General features: G+C 66.6%; 1 protein-coding gene across 1 annotated transcript; it reads right to left on the bottom strand.

The window, feature by feature from the left end:
- Positions 1 to 4,973: 4,973 nt before the first annotated feature.
- TARBP2 (TARBP2 subunit of RISC loading complex) lies at positions 4,974 to 14,479 on the bottom strand. Its single transcript, XM_042797147.1, is given in 10 exon segments — positions 4,974 to 5,439; positions 5,602 to 5,791; positions 8,507 to 8,634; positions 8,734 to 8,851; positions 10,281 to 10,353; positions 10,546 to 10,580; positions 10,582 to 10,630; positions 11,335 to 11,440; positions 12,579 to 12,760; positions 14,427 to 14,479. Coding segments are annotated over 10 exon segments (1,092 nt in total). The 3' UTR covers positions 4,974 to 5,281.
- Positions 14,480 to 16,569: the final 2,090 nt, after the last annotated feature.

Raw genomic sequence — 16,569 nt, forward strand, 5'->3', positions numbered from 1 at the left:
TGTCCCTTGGTGCGTGGGGCCGGGAGCGAGCGGTTTTGTGTGCGGCAGCGCCAGGCGTAGCTCACCAGCTCCTCCTAGGCTCACCGAGTGTTCAGCTCTGCCGCAAAAACCTCCGGCTGTCGAGGGGAAGCGTTGGTTGAAAGACGAGAGAAAGGAGGATTTGAGCTCAGGGCTGGTGCCACGGCTGGTTCCTCGGTCGCTTGGTGGCACCGGGGGGGGGGTGTGAGGCCGAGGCGCGGAGCCCCCGGCGGCTTCGCTGGCAGGGTGGCCAGGGGGGAGGGAAGGGTGACATTGGCGAGGCAGCAAATCCGGGCCAGAGACACGGGGCAGCGTTGGCCTCGAATGCAGCAGCTCCCCCGACCCCCTTTTTTTTACCCTCGAGGGACGAAAAGTGACCCAGTTCCGTGGGATCGGCGAGCGGAGGTGGCCCGGCCCGGCGGCGATTTGCCCGCGGCCCACAAAAGCGTTTTCCCGGCAGCACCGTCAGCGGGTGACGGGGGGGGGGGACACACGCAGAGAGCAGCTTTTCTCCCCGTGCCATCGGCGCTGCCCCCCTCCAGCATCTCCCCGTCCCGGCCCCGCTCCTCCTGCGAGCTCTTAGTGCCTTGAAAAACCCGCGAACCCGTAAAAACACGGTTGGAAAGCTCCAAACCCGGGCAGCAATAATCAGGGAACAAACTTTTGACCGTACCTTAATTTTTTTTTTTGTTTTTTTTAACGGGACAGGGTTCCAGCTTTCCCGTGTCCCCGCCGGGTGTGTTGAGGCAGCCAGAACACCCAGCATGACCCCTAGCTACGACATCCCCCCCCCCCAGCCTCAGGCCACGGGGAAATTCTCCCGTCCCAGTGCGATGGACGGACGCCCCAGGTCACAAATGTCACTTTGGGGCACAGGGGTGAGGTTCATCCTTGCTGGGCTCGCAAGAGCTGCTCAGCAGAGCCGATGCTAAGCCAGTCTTAAACCTCAGGAGGAGCCGAGCGTCCCAGCGCCGGGGCGGCTGTCACTTTTTCAGTGGGAGGGACAGGTTTGGTTTTGAAGAGGCGATTCTTTCCAGGCTCTCCGGAGAGGAGGGTGCGTAGAGAGCGCGTTTTCCTCCAGCGCCGATGCCGTGGCCGCAGGCGGGCACGTCGGGCTGCCCCAGTCTCGGCGTGGGCTCCGAGGCGCGGAAATCCCCGCCGAGCCCTTCGAGCCGCCGGGTTTCTGCCCCCGCATCGCCTCCTCCTTCTCGCGGGGGTGGTTCCTTCTCCAGGTCAGGGCGGCAGTAGCCGTAAGAGGAGACGTGCTTTGGGTTTGGTGGTCGTTAGGGCCTTCGTTTGGGTCGGGAAGATGGGCTTTGTGGTGGCGATCCAGGTGGATTTGCTGGCAGGTGGGTGGTGCAGGGTTCCCCTGCGAGGGTCAAGGTGGTTTTTCCTTCTCCTCCTTCCCGTGCTTGCTCAACCCTTGCTCGAAGACTTTGCGGATGTCTTTGGGTGGGGCAAAAACACACACACACACCCCCCACCCAAGCTTCTGCTCTCGGATGATTTCTCCTGCTTTTCAGAGGCTCCCAGGGGATGGCAGCCACCGGCCGGCTCCGCTCGGCCAGCCCGGGGGCCTCGGCCGCGGTGCCTTAACCCAACCCCGGCGTCGGTCCTGTGGCTTCCCCCGAAACCATCATCTGGGTTTTGGGGTCACCTGGGCTCTCCATCCCTCCTCCAGTGGCGGGGGGGGGGGGAAGAGTGACGCTGGGGCTGCTCACAGGAGCCTGGAAAAGCTCTGCTGGGCTTAAAGGTCACGTTTCGGTTGTGATGGAGTCGGGGACAGCCCGGACGGTGGCACCGGCCCTCGGGAGTCGGGATTTTTATCGCTCCGTCTTCGCTGTTACATCAAATAGAAACAAATGGCTGAAAAACACGTCCCGGGGTGATGCTGAACCCCCGGAGGGCTGGGGGTGGAGGGGAGCGCTCCCTCCTCTCCCTCCGGTGGAGTTTAAGCTCTTGCTGACCTCCAAATCCTTTGGGCCTGGGGGAGCTGAGCGAGTTCGGTGTCGCCTTTTCCCCCCAAACTGGCTCCTTGGTTCCGAATTTCGATGGGTCAGCTGGGAAATTTGTCATTTTTGGACTTGCCGACTTGTTTCTGTTTGGGGTGTGGGTGTGTGTGTGTGTGTGTGTGTGTGTGTGTCCCCGTGTCGTGTGTGTGTGTGTGTGTGTGTGTCCGGTTTCGTGCACACGCGGACTCCGGCAGCGGCGATGCTCTGCCCCGAAACAAGCCCAGGAGGTGACAGAGGGACCCAGTGGCCCTTGGGGACACAGGAGGAGGGTCCTGGGCGTCCCCCCTGTCCGTGTCATCCCCCCCCCCACCCCAGCTGCTTGGTACAGCAAGCTTTGACGATCATTAATGGAAGAAGCCAAGAAAAAGGAAACCCCCCCCGAAAAGCGTAACCACGAGGGTGTAGTATCTATTAAAAAAAAATAATAATAATAAATAAATACATATCTATGAGTATATACAGACCTATATAGACATATATCAACTTCCTGAACGGATGCGCAGCTCCTTACGCAACGAAATGGTTTTCTAGCTGTAACACCCCCCCCTCCCGCGGCCCCCCCCGGGCCCCGAGGGACCCCTCGGCACGGGCTCCTGTGAGCGGGTCCTCACAGCCCCTGCGGGGGCCCGGGGACACGGGGGGACATGGGGAGGGGACAGGACACGTGTCCCAGCCCCCCCTGTCCGTCCCCCCCCCCCCCCCTCCAGCCGCGTCGTACCAAACATGTAATGTGCCTTTTATTTATGCTGCAAATATCACATTAAAATATTACCCAGGAGCTGGTGGCTGCTGCCCTCTGCGTCGCGGGGGGTCCCGCTCGGTTTGGGGGCAGCCCCGGTGTCACCTGTCCCGGGGACACCTTGGCCGTCACCTGGGGGGGGGGGGGGGGGGACACGACACACGGGGTGGTTGTCACTGGGCGGGGGGGGGGGGGGTGGAAATGTGTGACAACCCTCCGCCATCAGCTGGGTGACGCCATCCGGGCATCGGGCCTCGCGTGGGGCGACCGCGGGGCTGTCACCCACCTGGGTGACGCAACGAGTGAGCTCGCCGGGGGGGCGCGGGGTGGGGGGGGAAGTGGCCTTGGAGACCCCCGGGCTGAGGATTTGGGGCGGTTTAAGTTGGTTTTGGGTCGGAGGGAGCGGGTGGGAGGGTGGTCCCCGGAAAGCGGCGGAGCCGGGGCCGCCCCGTCGGGGCCGCAGGAGCGCGGCGCGGCCACGGGGTGGCGCCCACGAGCCGCGACGGAGCGGGGGGGGGGGGGGCACACACGGGACACGGGGGGGGGGGGGGGGGGGGGGGGGGGGTCCCGGGGATGGGGTGGGCCGAGACGGGGCTGGGGGGGGTGGGGGGGGTGTCCCCCCTTCTTGGGGAGGGGTGGGGGGGGTCCTGGTTTCGGGGAGTCGCGGTCCAGAACGGGGAGCTCTTGGGGACGTTTGGGGGGCGTCTCAGCGCCGGGGGCACCGGGTGAGGGTCGCGGGGGTGCGGGGGCCGCGTCCGTCCGTCCGTCCGTCCGTCCGTCCCCGGTGGCGGCTGTCGCGGTTGGTAAATGCGTTTCATTAGCGGCGGCGGCGGGGCCAGGATTGATCCCCGCAATCTCCCGCTCCCCCGGGACCCCCCCGGCGGCCCGGCCCGGCCCGGCCCGGCTATAAGAAGCGGCGGGCGGCGGGCGGCGGGCGGCGGGGGCGATGGCGGCGCGGCTGGAGCTGCTGCTGCTGCTGGCGGGGACCCTGCGCGCCGCCCGCTGCTGCCCCGGGACCACCGACCCCCGGCCCGACCCCGGCCCCGGCCTGGCCCCGGTGAGCCCCGGCCCGCGCCGTCGGGGCGGGATTTTCGTTGGGTTGTTTGGTTTTTTTTTTTTTTGGGGGGGGGGGGGGGGGGGTGGGGGAGCGCCCGTCGGTCCCGGGGCTGCCGTGACCACCCACGCTCCCCCCTCCCCAGGCCGCCGCCCCCCCGCCCCCGGGGCCGCCCCCCCCCCCCGCCGCCGCCGCCGCCGCCCTGAGCGCGCTGCTCCGCTCGCTGCCGCGCCCCGGCCGCAGCCCCGGCCCCCGCTTCCAGCCGCAGAGGTGAGCGGGGGGGGGGGGGGGGGGGTACGACGACACACCCCCCCGGCTGCTTTGGGGACCCCCGAGGGGGAGACGAGGTGCCGCGACAGGGGGTCCCCGCCAGCGTCCGTCTGTCTGCAAACGTCGCGTGTATGTCTGTCGTCCCCCGCTCCGTCCGTGTCCCTCAGTCCGTCCCCGTCTGTCTGTCCCACCGTCCCCAGCCAGCCCTCCCTGGCACCAAGCCGGGTCCCTCCTGTCTGTCTGTCCCCAGGGTGCCTGTCCCAGTCCGTCTGTCCATCCCCTTCTGTCCCTCTGAAAACCCGCCCCCCCCCCCAATCCCCTTTTGTCCCTCTGTGCCCGTCCGTCCCCACCCATCCCTGCCGGAGCATCCGTGTCCGTCCGTCCCCGTCTGGCCCTGTCCGTCCGTCTGTCTGGGCCGGGGGTACCAGCAGTGGGTGTCCCCGCGGCAGGTTCGGGCGGGGCCTGCAGGGGGGGCCCCACACCCGGCTCAGCCCCCGCAGCTGGGACCCTCCGGCCGCCCCGTTCTGGACCATGGCGACTCCGCAGCGTTTCGGCCGCCGCCGCTGAGCATCCGTCTGTCTGTCCGGCCATCCTGCCGTCCGGCCTTCTGTCCCGGCCCCGGAGCGGTCTGCCTGGAAAGCCGTCCCTGAGCCTGTCCGTGAGTCCGTCCGTGAGTCCGTCCCCGAGTCCGTCCGTCCGGGGGTCCCTCCGTCACCCAATAAACCGGCACCGCTCACCCCTGAACGCTCGCTCTGGTTTTGCCCCTGGGGGGGGGGGAATTGGGGGGGGGGGTGCGGGGGGGCACAGGACACATCCCCTTTTTCTGCCCCCCAACACCCCCCCCCCTCCAGCCCCCCCAAAAAGACACCAACGCGGGGAGTTTACAAACCCCCCCCAGCTTTATTCCTGGGGGGGCCAGTTGGTTCCAGGGGACCCTCCTCACCCTGGGGGGGGGGGGCCCAGGATGGAGGGTGCCCCCAGGCCCTGAGGTCTGTCTGTGCGGGGGGCGGGGGGAGGCGCCACGTGTCTGTCCGTCTGTCTGTCAGCAGGTCCGGGTGCCCCCCAGGGTGCGTCAGTGGAGCTGGGTGGGCATCCGTGGGTGGGTTTGGGTCGGCGAGTGGGTCCCGTCGGGAGTGTCTGTGGGTCCGGGCGGGTGTTGGAGGGGGGGGGGTTTGGGGGGCAGGGGGCTCACTTGCCCCCCGCCATGATGCGGAGGTACTGGAGGGCGTTGCGGGCGGCCTGGGAGCGGGCGCCGTCGCGGGAGGGGGCCGCGCCGTGGCAAACCGTGGCCGGCTGCGTCGACAGCTCCACCAAGCACTGGTGCAGCCCGCTGAGGCTCAACGCATCTGGGGGGGGGACACACACACACACACGCACATATGGGGTGGGGGGACGCACACACCCCCACAAAAACACAGAGGGGACACGCCACCGTCACCCTAAAACCCCCCCCCCCCCCCCAAGCCTGGGTTGGGGCACCCATGGGTGCCGTGGGGGGGGACGCTCACCGATGTCGAGGTAGCTGATGGCGAAGCTCTGCTCCTCGGAGAGCTCCTGCAGGAGGGCGCAGGCCCCCGCACCCATGGGTGCCAGCGGGTGACTCCGCAGCTGCAGGATTTTTTCGCCCGCCGAGTTGCGCAGGGAGTCCCAGGTGCAGCCGGGCGCTCGGCCCCGCAGCCCCTCCAGCCTGGGGCCCGCCTGGGGGGGGGACACACACACGGGATTTGAGGGGGGGGGACGTCATCGGGGCTCACCCGGAGTCCCCCCGCAGGGACACCCAAGGGACATGGGGGGGACGGGGGGGGGGGGGTGTGGAGCTTGAGGACCGGGACATCCCAGAGGTAGAGGGCCAGGGGGACCCTGTGTGGGAACACAGGAACCCCCCAAACATAGGGGACACTCCCCCCCCACCCCCACCCCCCTCAAGTCAGGGACTCTCCATGGGGAGCACCCCCACCCACCCACCCAGGGACCTCAAATCCAGAGGGGGTGTGTGTCGTGCCCCCCCGGCCACCCTTGGGTGTCCCATTGCCCTCCAGCTTTAACCTCTGGGGGTCTATAGGCCCTGAAACTGGGGGTACAGAGGTGCCTGTGTCCCCCCATTAACCCCCTGGGGTGACCTCAGGGTGCCCGTGTCCCCCATTAACACCCCGGGGTGACCTCAGGGTGCCCGTGTCCCCCTGTTAACCCCTCAGGGTGCCCGTGCCCCCCATTAACCCCTCAGGGTGACCTCAGGGTACCCATGTCCTCCTGTTAACCCCTCGGGGTGGCTTTGGGGTGCCTGTGTCCCCCATTAACCCCCCCTGGGGTGACCTTGGGGTGCCCATGTCCCCCTCTAATCTCCCAAGGTGACCTTAGGGTGCCCATGTCCCCCATTAACCCCTCAGGGTGCCCATGTCCCCCATTAACCCCTCAGGGTGCCCGTGTCCCCCTGTTAACCCCTCAGGGTGCCCATGTCCCCCCATTAACCCCTCAGGGTGCCTGTGTCCCCCCCTGTTAACCCCTCAGGGTGCCCGTGTCCCCCCATTAACCCCTCAGGGGGCCCATGTCCCCCCATTAACCCCTCAGGGTGCCTGTGTCCCCCCATTAACCCCTCAGGGTGCCCGTGTCCCCCGTTAACCCCTCAGGGTGACCTCAGGGTGCCCGTGTCCCCCCGTTAACCCCTCAGGGTGCCCGTGTCCCCCCATTAACCCCTCAGGGTGCCCGTGTCCCCCGTTAACCCCTCAGGGTGACCTCAGGGTGCCCGTGTCCCCCCGTTAACCCCTCAGGGTGCCCGTGTCCCCCGTTAACCCCTCAGGGTGACCTCAGGGTGCCCGTGTCCCCCCGTTAACCCCTCAGGGTGCCCGTGTCCCCCCATTAACCCCTCAGGGTGCCCGTGTCCCCCCCTGTTAACCCCTCAGGGTGCCCGTGTCCCCCCATTAACCCCTCAGGGTGCCCGTGTCCCCCTGTTAACCCCTCAGGGTGCCCGTGTCCCCCCATTAACCCCTCAGGGGGCCCATGTCCCCCCATTAACCCCTCAGGGTGCCTGTGTCCCCCCATTAACCCCTCAGGGTGCCCGTGTCCCCCGTTAACCCCTCAGGGTGACCTCAGGGTGCCCGTGTCCCCCCGTTAACCCCTCAGGGTGCCCGTGTCCCCCCATTAACCCCTCAGGGGGCCCATGTCCCCCCATTAACCCCTCAGGGTGCCCGTGTCCCCCCATTAACCCCTCAGGGGGCCCATGTCCCCCCATTAACCCCTCAGGGTGCCCGTGTCCCCCGTTAACCCCTCAGGGTGCCCGTGTCCCCCTGTTAACCCCTCAGGGTGCCCATGTCCCCCTGTTAACCCCTCAGGGTGCCTGTGTCCCCCCCTGTTAACCCCTCAGGGTGCCCGTGTCCCCCCATTAACCCCTCAGGGGGCCCATGTCCCCCCATTAACCCCTCAGGGTGCCTGTGTCCCCCCATTAACCCCTCAGGGTGCCCGTGTCCCCCGTTAACCCCTCAGGGTGACCTCAGGGTGCCCGTGTCCCCCCGTTAACCCCTCAGGGTGCCCGTGTCCCCCCATTAACCCCTCAGGGTGCCCGTGTCCCCCCCTGTTAACCCCTCAGGGTGCCCGTGTCCCCCCATTAACCCCTCAGGGTGCCCGTGTCCCCCTGTTAACCCCTCAGGGTGCCCGTGTCCCCCCATTAACCCCTCAGGGGGCCCATGTCCCCCCATTAACCCCTCAGGGTGCCTGTGTCCCCCCATTAACCCCTCAGGGTGCCCGTGTCCCCCGTTAACCCCTCAGGGTGACCTCAGGGTGCCCGTGTCCCCCCGTTAACCCCTCAGGGTGCCCGTGTCCCCCCATTAACCCCTCAGGGGGCCCATGTCCCCCCATTAACCCCTCAGGGTGCCCGTGTCCCCCCATTAACCCCTCAGGGGGCCCATGTCCCCCCATTAACCCCTCAGGGTGCCCGTGTCCCCCGTTAACCCCTCAGGGTGACCTCAGGGTGCCCGTGTCCCCCTGTTAACCCCTCAGGGTGCCCGTGTCCCCCATTAACCCCTCAGGGTGCCCATGTCCCCCTGTTAACCCCTCAGGGTGCCCGTGTCCCCCATTAACCCCTCAGGGTGCCCATGTCCCCCTGTTAACCCCTCAGGGTGCCCGTGTCCCCCGTTAACCCCTCAGGGTGACCTCAGGGTGCCCGTGTCCCCCATTAACCCCTCAGGGTGCCTGTGTCCCCCATTAACCCCTCAGGGTGCCCGTGTCCCCCCATTAACCCCTCAGGGTGCCTGTGTCCCCCATTAACCCCTCAGGGTGCCCATGTCCCCCCGTTAACCCCTCAGGGTGCCCATGTCCCCCCGTTAACCCCTCAGGGTGACCTCAGGGTGCCCGTGTCCCCCCGTTAACCCCTCAGGGTGCCCGTGTACCCCCCCCCGTTAACCCCTCGCTGGCCGGTACCATGGAGAACTGGTCCTCTTCCACCTCGGCCTCGCTGCCCTCCCGCGGCTCCATGGGGACGTTGTGGATCCGCACCAGCATCTTGGCGGCCGCGTTGCGCTTCGCCAGCTTCTTGGAGGTGCCGCTGCCTGCGGGGAGGGGACAAGGGACACCGAGGTGAAGCCTGGCGCCCTGTCCTGTCGTGTGTCCCCCCACACACACACCCGGGGGGTGTCCCGGCCCCATACCGATCTCCACGAAGCGCTCCACGCGGCAGGTCATGGTGAACTCCTTGCGATGCGCCGGCCCCGATTCCTGCGTCACCGTGTACTCGGGCAGGCGCCAGCCCTTCTGCACCACCAGCTCCTGGGGAGGGGGGGGGGGACATAAATGTGGGGGGCTGGGGAGGGCAGGGCCATGGACACCCCCCCCGAAACGGGGAGAGCTTCTCCCAGAAAGGAGCTGCCGTCCCCAAAACGGGCACTGCCAGCCCCCTAAACGGGCAGGGCCAGCCCCAAAATGGGTCTGCTGCCCTCAAAATGGGGATAACCGTCTCCAAAATGGGGATAACCGTCTCCAAAATGGGGATAACTGTCCCCAAAATGAGGATAATTGTACCCAAAATGGGTCCACCGTCTCCAAAACAGGGTTAACTGTCCCCAACATGCGGATAACTGTCCCAAAACGGGCATAAATGTCTCCAAAAGGGGGATAACTGTCCCCAAAACGGGCATAAAAGTCTCCAGAAGGGGGATAACTGTCCCCAAAATGCAGATAATCCACCCCAAAATGGGCATAAACGTCTCCAAAAGGGGGATAACTGTCCCCAAAATGCAGATAATCCACCCCAAAATGGGCATAAACATCTCCAAAAGGGGGATAACTGTCCCCAAAATGCAGATAATCCACCCCAAAATGGGCATAAACGTCTCCAAAAGGGGGATAACTGTCCCCAAAACAGGGATAACTGTCCCCAAAATGTGGATAACTTTCCCCGAAACAGAGATAACTGTCCCCAAAATGGGGATAACCATCACTGAAATGGGTGCGTTGTTGGCAAAACAGTGATAACTGTCTCCAGAAGGGGGATAACTGTCCCCAAAATGCAAGTAACTGTCCCCAAAATGGGCATAACCATCTCCAAAAGGGGCATAACTGTCCCCAAAATGCGGATGTTCCCAAAATAGGCATAAACATCTCCAAACAGGGCATAACTGTCCCCAAAACAGGGATAACCGTCCCCAAAATGTGGGCAACTGTCCCTGAAACAGGGATAACTGTCCCCAAAACAGGCAGAACTGTCCCCAAAATAGGTCCATTGTCCCCAACACAGAGATAAACTGTCCCCAAAATGGGGATAAACATCCCCAAAATGGAGAAAGCTGTCCCCAAAATGGGAATAACCATCCCCAAAAAGGGGATAACTGTCCCCAAAACAGGGACAACCATCCCCAAAACAGGGATAAACATCCCCAAAATGGGGATAACCATCCCCAAAACAGGGATAAATGTCCCCAAAACGGGGATAAATGTCCCCAAAACGGGGATAATCATCCCCAAAACGGGGATAAACGTCCCCAAAACGGGAATAAACGTCCCCAAAATGGAAGCAGCAAGAGCCTCCCCTCCCAGGCTGGGGAGAGGCCACCCCCACAGCTCACTGCCCCCCCCCCCCCCCCCCCGATAAGGATGGCCACCCCCAAAACAGGTTTGTCACCCCCAAAACAGGGATGGCCACCTACTTGGGGGGGGGTGGGGGGTGTCCCCGTTTGTCCCAACCCACGGTGTCACCCACCTGCAGAGCCCCCACGGGGTTACACTCCGACTGGGGGGGGGACACGGGCGTCTTCATCTCCAGGGGGGTGCCCCTGCGTGGGGCAGATGCTATGAGGGGGGGCCAGCTCTGACCTTCCCCCCCCCCCCAAACCATGACCCCCAGTTTGGGGGAGGCAAGGAGGTATAGCGGGGTGTAACGGGAGCTGGGGGGTTTGGGGTGGGGGGGACGGGATGGAGCCCCTCCCAGCCCAGCTCCAGCACCTGGGTGCCCCCCACCCTGTTACCTGGGCGAGGGGGGGGGCACAGCGGGTGCTGGGGGGGGCGGCTGCGGGGCCCAGCTCAACCGGGGGCTCTGGGGGGAAAGGAGAGCTTGGGGATAAAAGGTGAGACGTTAACGCCCGAGCCGGCCACCCCCCCCAAAACCTCCTTCCCGGCCACCCCCCCAGGTGCCCCAAATCCTGCCAGGCACCCCCAAATGCCCCTGGGACCCCCAGCCCCCCCCGGCATTCCCAGCCTGCCCCCCCGCCCCCCCCCCGCCAGGCTTCCCCAGTTCTTTTGGCTCCCCTATGACACCCCTAGCCCCCCCCACCCCCATACCTTGGACACCCCCAGAACTGCTTGGGTACCCCCAAGCCCCCTCTCCCCTCCAAATCCCTTGGGATGCCCAAGCTCCCCCCAATCACCCTGGGTACCCCCCAGACCTGCTTGGGTACCCTCAACCTCTCCCTGGGCACCCCCCAAGCCCCCCCCCCCAAATCCCTTGGGATGCCCAAGCTCCCCCCAATCACCCTGGGTACCCCCAAACTTCCCTGGATGCCCTCAACCCCCCTGCAGACCCCCCCCAAACCCACCAAGCCCGGGTGCCCAGCACCCATAGGGTACTCCCAACCCCCAGGGTACCCCCCAGACCACCTGAGCACCCCCCAACCCAGCACCCCAAATGCCCCCCAGCACCTCCTGGACACACTCAACGCCTTCTCTTACGCACCCAGCACCCCCCAGGCTCCCTCCACCCCCATCCTGCGCTGCACCCTGCCCCCCCACACACCCTGGGGACCCCTGTACCCCCTCACCTGGGCTCCTCGGGGGTGGTGGGCTCCAGCATGTCCCCCCCTTTGAGCAGCTTCAGGGCCACCTCTGCTGCTTTGTGCTTCGCCGCCTTCTTGCTGGGCCCCTGCCCTGGGGGAGACACTGGCTGAGCAGAGATCGGGGGGGGGGTACATCTGGGGCCCCCCCCAGATCCCCCGCAGACCACAGGTTGAGGGTCCCTCTGCCATAGCCCCACTTTTTGGGGTCCCGGGGGATCCCCAGCCATCCCAGACAGCAGGATCTGGGGCGATCCCCTGTCAGGACCCACTTTTTTGGGGCTCCAAGTGTTCCCTGAGTGTCCCAGGCATTGGGGTTTCGGGTGATCCCCCACCAGGCCCTGATTTTTTAGGGATCTCAGGGGAAAACCCCCCTCCCAAACCTGCTTTTGGGGTCTCAGGAGACCCCCTGCATGTCCCAGACACTGGGGTCCCAGGCAATCTCCCATCAGAACCCACTTTCTGGGTGTCCCAAGGGATCTCTGAGTGTCCCAGGCATCAGAGTCCCAGATGATCCCCCACCAGGACCTGCTTTTTGGGGTTCCTGGGGATCCCCAATCATCCCAGGCGTTGGCATCCCAGGTGATCCCCCACCACAACCCACTTTTTGGGGTCTCAAGGGCTCCCTGAGTGTCCCAGGCACCGAGATCCCGGGCAATCCCTCACCAGGTCCTGCTTTTTTAGGAATCCCAAGGGATCCCCCACCACAACCCGCTTTTGGGGGTTTCAGGGGATCCCTGGGCATCCCAGGGACCCGAGTGATCCCCCACCAGGACCCAATTTGGGGGGGGGGGGGGGGAGTCCAAGGAGACCCCTGCATGTCCCAGGCATCAGGGTCCTGGGCAATCCCTGACTAGGACTCATTTCTGGGGGTCTCAGGAGCCCCCTCTGTGTCCCAGGCCTTGGAGTCCCAGGCAATTCCTCCCCCAGGACCCAATTTTCGGGGTCCCAAGAGATCCCCGAGTGTCCCAAGCAACAGGGTCCTGGGCAATCCTCTCCTCCAGGCACTACTTTTTGGGGGTCCCAGTGGATCCCTCCCCCAGAACCCACTTTTAGGGATCCCCCAGCACATCCCTGTCACCCTGGGGACGATCCCCGTGTCCTCACCTGTCCCCTCCCACATCCCCAACAAGCCAGATCCACCCCAGGTTCCCCCTTTCCAGGCAGGGGGGGGCGATGAGATGGGGGACACACACACACACACACAGCTTGGAAGGTGACAGGGGACCCACCGGTGCAGCTGATGTCCCCAACGGTGACACGGAAGGTGAAGTTGGGCTGGTGGGCTTGTCCCTCGGCCTTCAGGAGGTCGTAGCCGGGGGTCTTGCCTATGCGAGTGCCATATTCCTGCAGCAGGCTGATGGGCGTCTTCCCGGGGTTGGCGGCCAGCATCTGCTCCAGGCTGGGGACAGGGCTGTCACCAGCCCACGCAGGGGTCAGAGGGGACCAGCCGGGGGATAGAATTGGGGGGGGGGGGGGGGGGGGGGGGTGGGAAGAGGAGGGTGGCGGGAGAGGCGTGGGGATGTGGGGGTAGGGGGGGGCATCGCCACGCAGCACGGGGACAGGGGGGTACTGCCAGGTAGTGTGGGGACAGAGGGACAGGGATGGCATCGCCACAGGGCATGGGGACAGGGGGGTATTGCCAGGTAGTGTGGGGACAGAGGGACAGGGGTGGCATCGCCACAGGGCATGAGGACAGGGGGGTATTGCCAGGTAGTGTGGGGACAGAGGGACAGGGGTGGCATCACCACATGGCATGGGGACATGGGGTGGCGCTGCCAGGTAGTGTGGGGACAGAGGGACAGGGGTGGCATCGCCACAGGGCATGGGGACAGGGGGGTACTGCCAGGTAGTGTGGGGACAGAGGGACAGGGGTGGCATCGCCACAGGGCATGGGGACATGGGGTGGCGCTGCCAGGTAGTGTGGGGACAGAGGGACAGGGGTGGCATTGCCACAGGGCATGGGGACATGGAATGGCACTGCCAGGTAGTTTGGGGACACAGGGACAGACAGGGGTGGCATCACCACAAGGCATGGGGACATGGGGTGGCACTGCCAGGTAGTGTGGGGACAGAGGGACAGGGGTGGCATCGCCACAGGGCATGGGGACAGGGGGTGGCACTGCCACAGGGCATAGGGACACAGGGACAGAGGCAGCATTGCCACGCAGCATGGGGACACAGGGACAGGGGTGGCATCACAACACAGCATGGCGACATGGGACGGCACTGCCACAGGGCATAGGGACAGAGGTGGCATCACCACAGGGCATGGGGACAGGGGAGTACTGCCAGGTAGTGTGGGGACAGAGGGACAGGGGTGACACTGCCACAGGGCACGGGGACACAGGGAGAGAGGCAGCATTGCCACACAGCATGGGGACACAGGGACAGGGGTGGCATCAACACGCAGCATGGGGACAGGAGTAGCACTGCCATGCAGTGACACAGGGACAGGGGTGGCACTGCCATGTAATGTTGGGGAACGGGGATGGGGTGGCACTGTCACAAGGCATTAGGATACAGGCACAGGGGTGGCACCACCACACAGCATGGGGACAGGGGTAGCACTGCCATATAGTGTGGGGGCACAGGGACGAGGGTGGCACTGCCACGCAGCGTGGGGACACAGGGACAGGGGTGGCATCACCACAGGGGGTGGGGACACGCGAGTGGCACCACCAGACAGTGTGCGGGCATTGCCACACGGCGTGGGGACACGGGCACAGCCCCGAATCCCCCTCCCACCTCCCCCCACGCAGCGTGGGGACACGGACACAGCCCTGAGCCCTCCTCCCACCTCCCCCCACGCAGCGTGGGGACACGGACACAGCCCTGAACCTCGAAGCCCCCTCACCCAGGCCCGGTGACCCAGGGGCAGCCCCGTGGAGGCGGGGGGGGGGGGGGGGGGGGGGGGGGCGCGGCCTGGCGTAGGCCTCAACCTCCCCGTCTCCCTCCGGAGGGGGAGCGGCGCGGGCTGGGGCGGGCCGGGGGGGTGGCGGGGGGTGGCGGGGGGGCTGTGCGGGGGTGCAACCGCCGCGGGGGGGGATGTTCCCGGGGCCGGGGGGGGGTGCCGGTACCTGGGGAAGCCGCCGCTCCGCCTGGCCCCGCCGCCCGCCCCCTCCTCGCTCATCCCCGCCGCGCTCCGTCCCGCCGCCCGCGCCGCCAGGGGGCGCCCGCCGCGCCGCGCCGCGGGGCACGGCGGGAAACGGGGAAGGGGGGGGGGAGGCCGCGGGGAATGCTGGGAAGGTGGAGGGCGCGGGGGGCGGGGCCACGGGGGGGGGGGGGGGGGTGTCCTGCCTCGGTTTCCCTCTCGGGGCGGGGGGAGTGGGACAGACGGACAGAGTGGGACAGGGGTGGGCAGGGGTCAGTGGATGGGGACAGGACGGGTGGGACAGGGACAGATGGACGAGGACAGACGGGACATGGACAGACGGACAGGGACAGACTGAGTGGGACAGGGGTGGACAGGGGACAGTGGGACAGACAGGATGGGAGAGGGACAGACGGACAACGGGTCAGGGGTGGGCAAGGATCAGCAAGGGTTGGTGGATGGGGACAGTGGGGACAGATGGGGTGGGACAGTGACAGCACGGGACAGGGATGGACAGACAGTGGGACAGGGATGGACAGACAGTGGGACAGGGATGGACAGACAGTGGGACAGGGGACATGGGACAGATGTGTTGGGATAAGGACGGACAGACAGCGTGGGACAAGGACAGGGGGGTGATGGGGAGGGACGGGATGGACAGGGGTCTGTGGATGGGGACAGCGGGGACAGGCAGGGCGGGACAGACGGACAGTGACGGGGGGGGGGACAGATGGATGGAAACAGGGACAGGCAGATGGGAACAGACGGGGTGGGACAGGGACAGTGGGGACAGGCCAGCGGTGACAGCGGTCAAACTGGGACCGGCTGGGGTGGTCGGGGTGGGACAGGGACAGGGGAGCTGTGGGGACAAATGGATGGCTGGACTGGGGGCAGGGGGACAGAGGGACACCCGGACTGGGGGCAGGGGGACAGGGGGACACCCGGACTGGGGGCACTGGGGACAGGGGGACACCCGGACTGGGGGCAGGGGGACAGAGGGACACCCGGACTGGGGGCAGGGGGACGGGGGGGACACCCGGACTGGGGGCAGGGGGACAGGGGGACACCCGGACTGGGGGCACTGGGGACAGGGGGACACCCGGACTGGGGGCAGGGGGACAGAGGGACACCCGGACTGGGGGCAGGGGGACGGGGGGGACACCCGGACTGGGGGCAGGGGGACAGGGGGACACCCGGACTGGGGGCAGGGGGACGGGGGGGACACCCGGACTGGGAGCAGGGGGACAGGGGGACACCCGGACTGGGGGCAGGGGGACGGGGGGACACCCGGACTGGGGGCACTGGGGACAGAGGGACACCCGGACTGGGGGCACTGGGGACAGAGGGACACCCGGACTGGGGGCAGGGGGACAGGGGGACACCCGGACTGGGGGCAGGGGGACGGGGGGGACACCCGGACTGGGAGCAGGGGGACAGAGGGACACCTGGACTGGGAGCAGGGGGACAGAGGGACACCCAGACTGGGGGCAGGGGGATGGGGGGACACCCGGACTGGGGGCAGGGGGACAGAGGGACACCCGGACTGGGGACACTGGGGACAGAGGGGGGACACCCGGACTGGGGGCAGGGGGACAGAGGGACACCCGGACTGGGGGCAGGGGGACGGGGGGACACCCGGACTGGGGGCAGGGGGACAGAGGGACACCCGGACTGGGGGCACTGGGGACAGAGGGACACCCGGACTGGGGGCAGGGGGACGGGGGGACACCCGGACTGGGGGCACTGGGGACAGAGGGACACCCGGACTGGGGGCAGGGGGACGGGGGGACACCCGGACTGGGGGCAGGGGGACAGAGGGACACCCGGACTGGGGGCACTGGGGACAGAGGGACACCTGGACTGGGGGCAGGGGGACAGGGGGACACCCGGACTGGGGGCACTGGGGACAGGGGGACACCCGGACTGGGAGCAGGGGGACAGAGGGACACCCGGACTGGGGGCACTGGGGACAGGGGGACACCCGGACTGGGGGCACTGGGGTCACGGGGGTCACTGGGGTCAGACTGGGAGCACTGGGTTTGCACTGGACCCCCCCGTGGTGCTGGGGCCGGGGGGGTCATACTGGGAGGGTCCCAGTCCTGGTCCCGGGTGGTCCCAGTATTGGGGGG

The sequence above is a fragment of the Tyto alba genome, unplaced genomic scaffold (genome assembly GCF_018691265.1).
Source record: "Tyto alba isolate M040663 unplaced genomic scaffold, T.alba_DEE_v4.0 Super-Scaffold_23, whole genome shotgun sequence".
In the NCBI taxonomy this organism is placed as follows: Eukaryota; Metazoa; Chordata; class Aves; order Strigiformes; family Tytonidae; genus Tyto; species Tyto alba.